We start from the raw sequence: 13,846 nt of genomic DNA on the forward strand, positions 1-13,846 counted from the left end.
ATAGTTTTGATTCTCCAGCAAGCCGTGACACCACGAGCATGGGGGCGGGACCTTCTGAAACTGGCCACTTCCGGGTTCTTTTTTTTGCAGATTTTGGACACTTGAAGTCATTTTTATTGGTGTTTTGCATTTGACTAAAAATATCATACTGCGTGTTTTGGGTATTTTAGATGCTATCAAACGTTTTTCGGATGTCAGTTAGGAAACAAAAAAGTGATGTCTAGCTGTATGCGCTGGAATCTTTGTCAAATGCGCTCAGTAGAAGTCATTTGACAAATTATGGACGCAACTAGTCCGAAGGTGTCGGTTCTCATTTAAAGCTGTTAATTCAAGTGTTGAAAAAGTCAAGTGAAGTGAATATTCCATTTCAATTTTGATCTGCATGTTTCACATGAACCAAAAGACATGCTTCAGAAATGAAAATAATAATAATAATTATTATTATTATACATCGCGACGGTTACTCCAAAGCTTCACTGATAAAATAAACAGCCGGGTCCTGTATTCTGCTCCGAAACAACAGAGGGCAGCCTCTCATTTGTGGGTTGAGAAGACGACGACGAAGAAGAAGAAGAAATGTAAGGGCCGCCATTGAACGGCAAACAAACAACTGCCCGAGTTACTTTTGGAAGAAAAAGTGTCGTTTTGGAGGTGAACTTTTCTTCCATTGGGCCAACAAGATGTTTAACAGACAAACGAGTTTGTGGATGGGTGATGTAAGCTTCATGTTTCCTTTGTCCTAATTTGAGCTGGTTGCGAACGCGACACGAACGAAGCTTTTCGTTTCGGTTGACTGTCGGAAATCCAGTCGACCCGTTCATGTGTTCATGTGTTCACCAATCAATTTCCGTGTGTTTAGTTGGAGCCCTACATGGACGAGAACTTCGTCAAACTGGCCTTTGAAGCGATGGGCGAAGCACCGCTTGGAGTCAAAATAATCACTCACAAGCTAACGGGGTAAGTCATAGCTAGCTGCTTTCGTCTAGCAGTTGACGACATTATTTTTTTTTTTGTTTTTCACTCAAGTCCGGATTCTACGGAAGAGCATTAGGGCCAGGATGATATATATATATATATATATATATATATATATATATATATATATATATATATATATATTTTATAGAGATGGGTTATTATTCTGAGAAAAAAAGTCACAAATTTGCTCGATTTAAAATCACAAATTTGCTAGACTTCCACTTCCACTTTTATTCCTGCTGTGAAATGTAAATGTCTCCACTGCCAGACCAATAAAGGCAAATCCAAATCCTTCTTCTAGTCAAAACAACATTGGATTGAATTGACATTTCACCGCAGCAAAGTTATGAAAGGAGAGAAGGAAGTAGAAAAACAAACTCTCGTGGCGGCCATCTTCAAGTACAAAAAAAAAACTAAATAGCAAATAACATGACAACACAAAGACACAGACAGTCATTCATTCTTCAGCATTGCTGTACCCTCTTTGTGACATGAAGCAGTTCTAGATGAAAGAGGAGAGGATCAAAGCGTCCTTTTCAGCAGTGGACATCATGGTGGAATGTGCACGTCTACTGCAAGCTAAATGTTGCAAGCAAACACCAAGCTGTAGCATCCACTGACCAAAAGAGATGATAATAATAATGATAATAATAATTATTATCCATTTTGTTTCTAAGTGCCCGTCAAGACTCTGAAGGACACCTGTTTCCCCATTTCCTGTCCCCCATAAATCGTGTCCCGTTGCTTGGCAGGGGTTTTGCAGGCTACTGCTTCGTGGAGCTGGCAGACGAAGCAAGCGTGGAACGCTGCGTTGAAAAACTGAGCGGGAAACTGGTTCCTGGCTCAAACCCGGTACGTTTCCTTTACGAGTGGCCTCATCCCGCGTTAGCGATTCTCTACGAGGATACGACTGATCTTTTTTTTTTTTTTTTGGTTTTCCGTACGTATTTGAATGGCCAACGTCCAGCATTTGTGGCGGTCGCCCAAAGGAAAATATATCTTGAGGCCTTGCGGTTTTGCCCAATGGAGCAGGCTCGGCTTCCCTGTAGTCCCGTCTTGAGTGTATTTTCCCTTTTCCGCAGGCAGGCGGTGCCGCGTGTGCCACGTGTGCATTTAGATGTGTTGGCATGCGCGAGAACAATTTGAGTGTGAATTAAGCGGCGCCCGAGGAAACGTAGTCTCGGGCGAGGTGCGTCAAAGTACCGCGAGCAAATTTGCGTGAGCCGGCCAAGCGAGCGATCTCCGCCGGCCCGCACCTGAGCGCGCCCGTCGCTCGGGTGCGGGAACTTGTCTTTCAAGCTGGAGAATAAAGTCTCCGCTTGCGACTAACTGAGGAATGGGCTCAGGGGCCCCTCTGGGTGGCTCAGGTATGTCAACATAAATAACTTTGAACGCCATCTGTTGATTGACAGCAATATCAGAGCTATACTACAGGACGGGGCCCGGATCGCGCTGGTCTGACCCCGCCTTCTCTGTTCCCTTCCGCAGCCTCGAAAGTTTAAGCTCAACTTTGCCACCTACGGGAAACGGCAGGAGGCGGGGTAAGTTGGACGTCCTTCCGGCGTCTTCTGCGTTGATGGCTTTGGCGCTGCCACGCCGCATCTTTTCCACGTTTTCGTCCTCCCGGTCCAAACGACGACCAAGTTTGGCGGAAGAGCGGAGAAATTGACATTTCACAGCAGCAAAGTGATGAAATGAAGAGGAAAGGAAAGAAAGAAATAGAAAAATAACAGACAGCGTCCGCTGGAAAGACAGCCACTCTCGTGGCAGCCATCTTGAAGTAAAAATAAATGAACCAAATAACAAATAATATGACAACACAAAGAGTCATTCGGTCTTCAGCACTTGCTGTACCCTCTTTGTGACATGAAGCATCTGGCAACGTGGAAAGCAGGCGGGGTGGCGGGCGGCCCGCCTCGCACTGTCCCAAACGCACAGAAGACCACCGGAAGGAAGATGAACGACTCTGACGGTGTGTGTGTTCTTGTCCAAGGCCGGACTTCTCAGTCTTTGTGGGCTACTTGTCGCCTGAGGTGGACGACGGGCAGCTCTACCAAGTCTTTAAGAGCTTCCCCTCCTGCAAGGGGGCCAAAGTGGTCACTGACCAATGCGGCCAGTCCAGGTACGTCACCTCCCGCGGGATCAATCTCCTTCACTTTTAGCATTAGTATGGATGGATCCTATTGTATTTCTTGACAATCTAATAGCTGGCTGGCGATTGAGCTAGCTACTGTATCTATTACCTATATAGCTAGCTAGCTATTAGCTATCGATTCGCTAGCTATTAGCTATCTATTCGCTAGCTATTCGCTATCTATTCGCAAGCTATTATCTATGTATTCGCTCGCTAGCTAGCTATTTGATTTACGTATTATTATGACTTTTACTTAGCGTCTTGTCAAAGGGTGGTTCTCAAAGCTTTGGCTCGCTTTGGCGTGGCTCTCGGATCCCAAGCGAAAAGTGCAACCCCAAAATTGTCCTTTTATTGGTTTCCTATGGGAAGTTAAGATTTGGAATACACACTTTTCGCCTTACACGCACTTTCGGGAAGCAATTAAGTTTGTAAGCCAAGGTATCACTGTATTTAGTTTTATCTGTGAGCCAGATCAAAAGAGCCCTAGGTTCCCCCTCCCTGACTTAGATTCTAACATGGAGTCCCCCCCCCCCCCCACGCCAACCGTCATTGCCGATTACACCCCCCGAAATGTTCTCAACGGATTTGCGCTTTTGTGGAGAATCGGCCGATTGTCGGGAAATTGTCATCCCTGCGATTGTCGGAGTGAGCCAAGTTCTGAGAATCACCGATGGCTCGGGACCATCGCAAAGCCTTCCAACATGGCCGCCCGCCCGCTTGTTTGTTTGTTTGTTTGTTGATGTTGTTGTGGATGAGCGCGGCGGAGCCCTTGAGCGTTTCTTTGGACTGTTTTCTTGTCATGCTAAAACTATTGTTTCCCCCGTTTAGGCTAAGCAAGAGCAACTCACAATTGAAGTGATGCTACTTCATGTTAAAAGTAAAAGCACAAGTTTCAGTTCTAACAAATACCCAGCATATCTCCAAATATTTTTCTCTCTCAATATATTGTCAATAAAAGTTGCTTTTTTTCAATGGCCGCTAGGAATTGGTGGCGCCCTGACTTTGCTCTGGCCTGCAGGGGTTACGGCTTTGTCAAGTTCGGAGATGAGAACGAGCAGAAGAAGGCCATCGAGGACCTCCAGGGCACCATGCTGGCGGGGAAGGCGCTACGACTCAGCGTCGCCATGGCCAAGGCGTAAGTGCGCCTCGTCTTGCCTCATTTGCACTCGGCAAACAACTTTGGTTTGTCTTGACTGACGCCAGACAAAAAAAGCCCACATTGTCCATTTTGAATCTTTGTGCCCCCAAAAAATCCACTTTAAAGGACATCACTTTTTTTCTCTTTCCTAACTGACATCAGAAAAACGTTTGATAGCATCTAAAATAGCCAAAACTCGCAGGCTGATATTTTTAGTCAAATGCAAAGCACCAATCAAAATGACGTCAAGTGTCCAAAATCTGCAAAAAAAAATTGAGCTGCGAATTGGGCATTTTCAGAAAGTCCCGCCCCCGGTCACGCCAAGACGTCTTGCATTGCTAGTGAATCCATACAATGGCTTCAGATTCGGAGAATATGCTTTCTTGTTACACACCCAGTTATGAATATGATTCAAATAGTTCTGAAGAAGAAAGCATACATGTTTGCAATCGATTAAAGAATTGATTCCATGCCATTTTGAGGCAACATTGGGGGGAAATCTCTCACCCAAAAAAAGAGGTACAAAATGGCGACCTCCTGTGGCCACCTCAGTTTCCACAGGCTGATAAATTCCTTATATGTAGCTTGGACACCCTCTTCTGGCAGCTTTTGGGTGCAACACAAGGTTTTCAGACCAAACAAGTACAGCAAAATACATTGACGTGATGGAAGGACTGCTACAATGCGTCTTTTTTATGGTCATGGGGCGGTCCTTTAGTGACGTCACGTACGGACTCGTCATCAACTCAAAAACAAGACTTCCTGTATATTCAGCGCGAGCTAGCGTGCACACGGCTCATTAGCTATATTGATGCTAACGTTAGCACGGGGCTTGTCAAAGTGCCGCTGACATTTGCTTTGTCGTTGTCTGGCGTAGCCAGAAGATGAGCGCCTGGGCGGGCCCCAGCGCCAATTACGCCAACCACTACAGTCAGCCGCCGCCGTCCAGCTACTTTGGGAACCCCAGCGGCGGCGCTCAAGGTTACTACCCCCCCTGGGGCGGCTACAATCAGTACGCCGGCTACGACTACGGCGGCGGCGGCTACAACAATGGCAGCTACGGTGGCGGCGGCGGCTACGGGCCCTACGGATACCCGCCGCCGCCGCTGCCGCCGCCGCCTTTAGGCTTTCCGCCCCCGCCTGTGGACGGCTCTGCGAATGCACGGGTATGTGAGATGGAGTCTTTATCATCACACATTTCATTTGTAAGCGCCTTTCAAAACTCTCAAGGTCACTTTACAGTCACAGGATCAGTTTTTCTGCGGGTGAGCAGCGGCAGCCACACGCGCCAGCGTTCGCTCAACCCGGAATAACTCAAATAGAAGGAAAGTTAGCTAGTTAGCAAATAGATAACTAATAGATAGCTAGGTAGCTTGTTAGATAGCAAATAGATGGTAAATAGATAGCTAGCTAGGTAGCCAGCCAGCTAGTCAAAAATCAAAGTCAGATTCCTTGTCAAATATGCATGACATACAGCACAGATGAAATTAATGTATATACAACTAAGGAATGAATAATAATCCATTTGATTTCTAAGCGCCCTTCAAAACTCTCAAGGTCACTTTACAGTCACTGGAAGTTTTTCGTGTGGGTGAGCAGCGGCAGCCACATGCGCCAGCGTTCACTCACCCCAGAAGTTCGTCAAATAGATAGAAAGCTCGCTAGCTAGATAGCCATATAGCTGATAGATAGCCAGCTAGATAGCATAATTTCTCTATTTTGGTATAGTGTATTGTAATTTTTCGTCTTCATTTTTCAGCATTTTTTGTTCCATTTGGTTGATTAATAGTAATAGTAATAATAATACATTTATGGCGGAGATGCCAGCTGCCGCTCTTCTCAATCTGTGGTTGGTCCACCGCAGGCTGAAGAAGGAAGCGACGCTCAAGAAGAGGAAAACACGGAAGGTAACAAAAGCCACTTGAGAGCATTTGACACCTTTTTGGGCTGGTGCTGCTTTTGGTGCTAACGTGGCCTTTTTTGTTTTGTTTTGTTTTGTTTTGTTTTGTTTTGTTTTGGGCAGCTCCCTTCCAGGAGTGCGACGTGGATGAGTGGAACGCCGACTTGATGCAGCGCAGCGAGGAGCTCTTTGACGCCTTGATGGACTGTCGCTGGCAACCGCTGGACTCTTTGGACTCGGCCGTCCCGTCGCTCTCTTGATCCTTTTAGGGGCGGGGCCGCCGCCACTTGATGGTTTCCAACCCGGCCGGGTAAGATCCGTTCTTCTTGTCGCGTGCTGATGTTGGCTGGAGCGGCGTGACCCCGCCTCCCGACCTTCGACCCCGCCCACACACACACACACACACACAACCCTAACGTCCCAATGGCGTGCGTCACTGCCGAAAATGGACACGTGGGTTCTTGGGATGGACGCTGACGTCTTCTTTCTTGAATCGGGAGGTCTCGATTGAACTTTATTTTATTTGTTTTTTAAATGAAGGAACTAACCTTGAACGACCTTGCGGGTGTGAAAGGTCGTCGCCAGCATCTTGAACTGTTTGAGATCAGCTTTCTGCTTGTTTTCTTTGGGGACAGAATGGCATCGCTATTTTATCTTTTCTGAAACTGTCTGCTCAATAAAAAACAGGGCATTGTCATTTAAGCGGTCAAAGGTCAACACAAACCAAATGTTGAGAAAAAAAAAAAAAGAAGAAGAGAGAAATGATTTTATTTTCAGAGCCTTTATTTGGTGGGAAATAAAAGGGAAGGAAAACATCCCAAAAAGAACAACAAGAAATCAGGAATCAGAAGAAGGTCTCCTGCGACTGTCAAGTGCCCTTGAGAGTTTTGAAAGGCGCTTAGAAATCACCCGTATTATGACGACGATCATTGAGTGCGGCCTTCTCAGGGTTTATGTGGCGCGGGCCCCCAATCCCGGGCCCCCGCTTTGTCCCGCGCGGCTCTCGTCCTGGAGCAAACCCAGTCCGGGACTCCCGGGGCAGTACCAGCAGGGACCCCGGGAGTACCAGCCCCGGTACAGCCCCCTCCAGGTCAGACAACCCAGAGCCCCCCCCAACAGCTGAGTGGGAAAACGGGGGAAGTGGGCCAGCAGGCACAGCAGCAGGAAGAGCCAGAGAGCCAGCAGGAGGAAGCACAGCAGGAAGAGGATCCTCAGCGGGGCGTCGCCCGAGCCGCGCCGCCGCAGCCTCAGGTAGGGCCCGAACGCCGCCGTCTCTTCGGCCAGCAGGAGGCAGCACAGGCACAGGACGAACACGTCCTGGGAGACCTCGTAGCCCCGCCACAGCATCCCGCCGGCCAGGCACTCGGCCTTGCCGGCGCCTTCTCGCCACAGCAGGAGAGGAGGCGGAGCCTGGACGGCGCCGCCCCCGCCGCCTTCCAGGGGCTGGTAGCAGCTTCCGGTGGCGTCGTCCAGCGCCTCCAGCAGCTGGCGGAAGACCAGGCGCAGCCCGCCGGCCGCCCCCAGCCGGGACAGGTGGCGCAGCGACAGCCACGGCGAGCGGCGGCACGTGAAGGTCAGCAGGAAGACGAAGGAGCCGGCCAAGACGCACGTCCAGCCCCAGCACGAGTTCAAAAACAGCCTGCAACCACGTCACCGTCGTTAATTCTCACAATGGCCGCCGATCGGGGTTCAGCGCTGACGTCTACGGGCTCAAGTGGGAACTGCACCTTACAAAATGACCCGCCAAGTACAGGTAACATCCGATTTCGGACCCATTTCCGGCCGGAACTCGAAATCCATTCAAAATGTTGAACTCGGAGGCTAAATGACTCACTGACTCCTCCTTCTGGTGCCATCACGCGGTCGATTGCTGTGCAAGTGGCTGACGTGCTGCCCGGTTGCCAAAATTGTCGTACGCGTCGCGATGCCGCGAGTAGAATGAAAAAAAAAATCATAAAATAAAATAGGGTGTGGAGGTCGTGGTCGAGCCGGTTGTACGTCGGATATTACTTGTATTCTAAAATTGACTTGAAGAAAAAAAAGATTCTAAAATGGCCTGAAGTCAAAGTTGAATTTTCATGTTTCAAATGAAAACAAACAAATGCTGAAGAAAAGGCAACAGAATGGCCCGCTCAAATGGATTGAAATGAATTGCGCTAGTATGTCAAGAATAAGAATCCATTTGATTTCTAAGCGCCTTTCAAAACTCTCAAGGTCACTTTAGTCACAGGATCAGTTTTTCGGCGGGTGAGCAGCGGCAGCCACACGCGCCAGCGTTCACTCAACCGAGAATCACTCAAATAGAGCAAGTTAGCTAGCTAGCTGATAGCTAGTTAGACAGCTATTCGATAGCACATAGCTAGCTAGGTAGCCAGCAACGGTGACCCCGTTCAACCAGGAATCACTCAAATAGATCAAGTCATCTAGCTAGCTAGTTAGACAGCTAATCAATAGCAAATAATAATGCTGGGTAGCCAGCAATGGTGACCCCGTTCAATCGGGAATAACTCAAATGCAGCAAGTTAGTTAGCTAGCTAATAGATAAGTAATAGCTACCTGGTTAGACAGCAAATAGCTAGCTAGGTAGCCAGACATTTCATTTCTAAGCGCCTTTCAAAACTCAAAGACACTACGGTCAGAGGATATTTTTTCTGCGAGTGAGCAGCGGCAGCCACACGCGCCAGCGTTCACTCAACCCGGACGTAACAAAGTAAAATACGCAAATAAATAATATGACGACGCAGAGTCATTTGTGTGCTGTTCGCCTCGCCACGTTTTGCGAGTGGCCAAATGTTATTTGGAGATGGAAGAATGTCAAGCGTCATCTCGCAAGCCAAAGGCGCAAAGACTGCTTGCATTTCAGCAAGCGAGCGCCTCCTTCGCCCCACCAAGACGACAAGACGACAACAAATGGACTTTCTTTTTTCCCCCACGTACAGAAAAAAAACACCTTTGCGCGTTTTCACGGAAAAGCGCGACGGGCGAAACTAGGAGGCGGCGCCGCCGTGTGGCGCCATGCTGTAACTACACCGTAACGGACTGCGGCAACGCGACGGCGGCGGCGGCGCTCACCTGTAAACAAAATGGCTCCTCTTGGCGAAGACGCTGTGCCGCGACGCCCACAGACTCAAAGCCGGGCCGAAGGTGACGGCGGCGGACAGCGCCAGGTGGAAGTGACCCTGGAAAAAAGCCTTTGCCAGCAGCCCGGCGGCCATGTCGCTCGGGATCACCAACGCGGCGCGGAGGACCATCGCTGAACGCGGCCAAAGTGGAGAAAACGCGCCGTCGCCGCCGCCGCCGGAACTCCGACGGCGTGTGCCCACTGCGGGAGAAACTGGAGCCGCCGGCCGTCCTCTCTTCACTTTGGCCAACGCGCCGGTGGCGGCTCGCTGCGGATTGGCTCAGCCAAATTCCTCCCCGGGGGAGAACGCCGCCACCCCAAACTTGACATGCGGACTGTGATTGGGACGCCCCCCCCCAAAAAAAACACCCTAACGTAGATGGTTTTTTTTGGGGTCACAAACGCCTTAGTATACATGCTCGATTTTTGGAGTCAAAGCGCCTTACTATCCATGTATTTTTTGGGTGGGCTAAAAATGCCTTATTATATATACATGGTCGGGTTTTTTTTATGCCAAAAATGACCATGTATCGTAAATAGTAAGGCATGTTTTGGGGGCTAAAAACATGGCCGTTTTTGGGGGGGCCAAAACCAACCAAGCAAGACAAAGTTGCGCCTGTTAAACATGGTGGACATTCCAAAGGGACTTTTAAAAGGGAGCTTTTCTTGGTGCGCTCACGCGCGTTTATTATTAGCGCTAACCTTTCCGCCGAGTCGGGCTAAAGCTCAACAGCTGCGTGGGTCCACCTGCTTGTGGCCCAAAATGGGACCCAACCAGCTCCTGGAGCCGATTTGACCAAGTTGGAGATCCGGCGACCGCTCGGCCCTATAATTGCGCAACTCGTTGCCCTTGCGCGTCCGCGTGACGCGTCGCTCGCTAATAAAAGGCCTGCGCGGCGCCGCTACCGCTGACGAGCACTCACGTCGACGTTCGCAGAAAGCGCCTCTTGACGGACAAAACGGCCAGCTGCCGTTCAATCCAAAACGTCTCAGCCTTTGCCCGACGGCGGCGGAATGTTCCGTGAGATTTGGCGCGGTTCTGTTTGCGGCCCCCGGGTGGCGCTGTAGGGCTTCGCCTGCAGTTGCGCACCTGTTGGTCATCGTTGCCAGTCTGTTTTCGACGCCACCGTTCCGTGTTGGCTCTTGGTTGGCTTTTGCCACGTTTCCTTGCTCTCCTTCGTATTTTGTTGCGATGGGAATTGAGCCGGCCAAAATAAAAGAAACGATGCAACGATGTGTGTGTGTGTATGGGGCGTATCCACAAGGTCAAAGGTCAAAGATGAGAACTGCGGAGTGGAAGGTCAAAGTTTGAACACAAATGACTTCCTGCTTGAAAAAGAAGAAATCACAAATCCGCCCACCGGCTGATGATCCCTGAAAGTTCTCGAGTGCCCCCGCGTGGATGCCGGTGCTAAGTGCAAAACGTCGCTCTGCTGAAGGTCTTGGGGAAGATCTGAACAGTCTTTTTTTTAAAATTTTTTATGCTCGTCAGGATCAAGGAGGAGATGAAAATGTAGCAGCAAAAACACCTGATGGTCATTTTTTTTGCCACAAACGCCTTACGATACATGGTCGTTTATTTTGGCAAAAAATGCCTTACGATACATGGTCGTTTTTGTAGCTAAAACGCCTTACAATACATGGTCATTTATTTTGTGCCAAAAACGCCTTATTATACATGGTTGGTTTTTTTTCAGCTAAAAATGCCTTACTATACATTGTTGTTTTTTTGCGCTAAAAATGGCTTACTATACATGGTCATTTATTTTGTGCGAAAAACGCCTTATTATAAATGGTCGTTTTTTTTTCAGCAAAAAATGCCTTACTATACATGGTCATTTTTGTAGCTAAAAACGCCTTATTATACATGGTGGGTTTTTTGGGCTAAAATTGCCTTACTATACATGGTGGCTTTTTTCCGCCGAAAAAAACCTCACCATTTTACCTTTACCTCTGAAGAGAAGGCACCCTGATGGGCAAATGGTTAGTGCTGTGGTTTACCACTGCGGTGGTGCAGGGTTTGAATCCAGTCTTGCCTGTTTTTCGGGTAAAAAAAAAAAACACCTCACAATACATGGTCGTTTTTTTTCGACAAAAACGCCTTACTATAAATGGCCGTTTATTTTGTGCTAAAAACGCCTTATTATACATTGTCGTTTTTTTGGGCGAAAAACGCCTTACTATACATGGTCGTTTTTGTAGCTAAAAACGCCTTATATATATGGTCGTTTTTTTTGACACGCCTTACTATACATGGTCGTTTTTTTTCGGGCCTTACTATACATGGTCGTTTTTTTCAGGCTAAAAACGCCTTACTATACATGGTCGTTTTTTTTGGGCAAAAAACGCCTTACTATACATGGTCATTTTTGTTCTGCTAAAAACGCCTTATTATACATTGTCGTTTTTTTGGGCGAAAAACGCCTTACTATACATGGTCGTTTTTGTAGCTAAAAACGCCTTATTATATATGGTCGTTTTTTTTGACAAAAAACGCCTTACTATACATGGTCAGTTTTTTTCGGTCAAAATCGCCTTACTATATATGGTCGTTTTTTTCAGTCAAAAACGCCTTCCTATACATGGTTGTTTTTTTCGGGCAAAAAACGCCTTACTATACATGGTCGTTTTTTTCCGGCTAAAAACGCCTTACTATACATGGTCGTTTTTTTGGGCGAAAAACGCCTTACTATACATGGTCGTTTTTTTTCGGCTAAAAACGCCTTACTATACATGGTCGTTTTTTTGGGCGAAAAACGCCTTACTATACATGGTCGTTTTTTTCAGCTAAAAACGCCTTACTATACATGGTCGTTTTTTTCGGGCAAAAAACGCCTTACTATACATGGTCGTTTTTTTCCGGCTAAAAACGCCTTACTATACATGGTCGTTTTTTTGGGCGAAAAACGCCTTACTATACATGGTCGTTTTTTTTCGGCTAAAAACGCCTTACTATACATGGTCGTTTTTTTGGGCGAAAAACGCCTTACTATACATGGTCGTTTTTTTCAGCTAAAAACGCCTTACTATACATGGTCGTTTTTTTCGGGCAAAAAACGCCTTACTATACATGGTCGTTTTTTTGGGCGAAAAACGCCTTACTATACATGGTCGTTTTTTTTCGGCTAAAAACGCCTTACTATAGATGGTCGTTTTTTTGGGCGAAAAACGCCTTACTATACATGGTCGTTTTTTTGGGCGAAAAACGCCTTACTATACATGGTCGTTTTTTTCAGCTAAAAACGCCTTACTATACATGGTTGTTTTTTCGGGCAAAAAACGCCTTACTATACATGGTCGTTTTTTTCCGGCTAAAAACGCCTTACTATACATGGTCGTTTTTTTGGGCGAAAAACGCCTTACTATACATGGTCGTTTTTTTTCGGCTAAAAACGCCTTACTATACATGGTGGTTTTTTTGGGCGAAAAACGCCTTACTATACATGGTCGTTTTTTTCAGCTAAAAACGCCTTACTATACATGGTTGTTTTTTTCGGGCAAAAAACGCCTTACTATACATGGTCGTTTTTTTCCGGCTAAAAACGTTTTACTATACATGGTCGTTTTTTTGGGCGAAAAACGCCTTACTATACATGGTCGTTTTTTTTCGGCTAAAAACGCCTTACTATAGATGGTCGTTTTTTTGGGCGAAAAACGCCTTACTATACATGGTGGTTTTTTTCGGCTAAAAACGCCTTACTATACATGGTCGTTTTTTTTGGGCGAAAAACGCCTTACTATACATGGTCGTTTTTTTCAGCTAAAAACGCCTTACTATACATGGTTGTTTTTTTCGGGCAAAAAACGCCTTACTATACATGGTCGTTTTTTTCCGGCTAAAAACGCCTTACTATACATGGTCGTTTTTTTGGGCGAAAAACGCCTTACTATACATGGTCGTTTTTTTTCGGCTAAAAACGCCTTACTATACATGGTCGTTTTTTTGGGCGAAAAACGCCTTACTATACATGGTCGTTTTTTTCAGCTAAAAACGCCTTACTATACATGGTCGTTTTTTTCGGGCAAAAAACGCCTTACTATACATGGTCGTTTTTTTGGGCGAAAAACGCCTTACTATACATGGTCGTTTTTTTTCGGCTAAAAACGCCTTACTATAGATGGTCGTTTTTTTGGGCGAAAAACGCCTTACTATACATGGTCGTTTTTTTGGGCGAAAAACGCCTTACTATACATGGTCGTTTTTTTCAGCTAAAAACGCCTTACTATACATGGTTGTTTTTTCGGGCAAAAAACGCCTTACTATACATGGTCGTTTTTTTCCGGCTAAAAACGCCTTACTATACATGGTCGTTTTTTTGGGCGAAAAACGCCTTACTATACATGGTCGTTTTTTTTCGGCTAAAAACGCCTTACTATACATGGTGGTTTTTTTGGGCGAAAAACGCCTTACTATACATGGTCGTTTTTTTCAGCTAAAAACGCCTTACTATACATGGTTGTTTTTTTCGGGCAAAAAACGCCTTACTATACATGGTCGTTTTTTTCCGGCTAAAAACGTTTTACTATACATGGTCGTTTTTTTGGGCGAAAAACGCCTTACTATACATGGTCGTT

At 46.7% G+C, this 13,846-nt stretch overlaps 2 protein-coding genes across 2 annotated transcripts; one reads left to right on the plus strand and one right to left on the minus strand.

The window, feature by feature from the left end:
• Positions 1 to 577: 577 nt before the first annotated feature.
• Positions 578 to 6,853, plus strand: trnau1apb (tRNA selenocysteine 1 associated protein 1b). Its single transcript, XM_089008560.1, has 9 exons — positions 578 to 716; positions 860 to 957; positions 1,731 to 1,830; positions 2,467 to 2,519; positions 2,972 to 3,100; positions 4,131 to 4,247; positions 5,128 to 5,416; positions 6,115 to 6,157; positions 6,274 to 6,853. Exons 1-9 carry the CDS (start codon positions 681 to 683, stop codon positions 6,408 to 6,410), a joined length of 1,002 nt encoding a protein of 333 aa, XP_088864686.1. The 5' UTR covers positions 578 to 680; the 3' UTR covers positions 6,411 to 6,853.
• Positions 6,854 to 6,912: 59 nt separating this feature from the next.
• On the minus strand, positions 6,913 to 10,681 carry fitm1l (fat storage inducing transmembrane protein 1, like). The gene is made up of 2 exons (XM_089008561.1): positions 9,223 to 10,681; positions 6,913 to 7,789 (listed from the first exon to the last, which is right to left on the minus strand). The coding sequence occupies exons 1-2, from the start codon at positions 9,399 to 9,401 to the stop codon at positions 7,102 to 7,104; spliced, it is 867 nt and encodes a 288-aa protein (XP_088864687.1). The 5' UTR covers positions 9,402 to 10,681; the 3' UTR covers positions 6,913 to 7,101.
• Between the last annotated feature and the right edge of the window lie 3,165 nt (positions 10,682 to 13,846).

Source organism: Hippocampus bargibanti, linkage group LG11, assembly GCF_051943395.1.
Source record: "Hippocampus bargibanti isolate YZ-2025 linkage group LG11, ASM5194339v1, whole genome shotgun sequence".
Lineage (NCBI taxonomy): Eukaryota > Metazoa > Chordata > Actinopteri > Syngnathiformes > Syngnathidae > Hippocampus > Hippocampus bargibanti.

What these genes read in the sequence shown, in the direction of transcription:
- trnau1apb (XM_089008560.1), top strand. Translation starts at nt 681, where the DNA reads ATGTTTAACAGACAAACGAGTTTGTGGATGGGTGAT. An exon ending in CGAGTTTGTGGATGGGTGAT is followed by an intron (nt 717 to 859) that starts GTAAGCTTCATG and finishes CCGTGTGTTTAG; the next exon opens with TTGGAGCCCTACATGGACGA. An exon ending in TGGTTCCTGGCTCAAACCCG is followed by an intron (nt 1,831 to 2,466) that starts GTACGTTTCCTT and finishes TCCCTTCCGCAG; the next exon opens with CCTCGAAAGTTTAAGCTCAA.
- fitm1l (XM_089008561.1), bottom strand. Translation starts at nt 9,401, where the DNA reads ATGGTCCTCCGCGCCGCGTTGGTGATCCCGAGCGACATGGCCGCCGGG. An exon ending in AGGAGCCATTTTGTTTACAG is followed by an intron (nt 7,790 to 9,222) that starts GTGAGCGCCGCC and finishes ACGTGGTTGCAG; the next exon opens with GCTGTTTTTGAACTCGTGCT.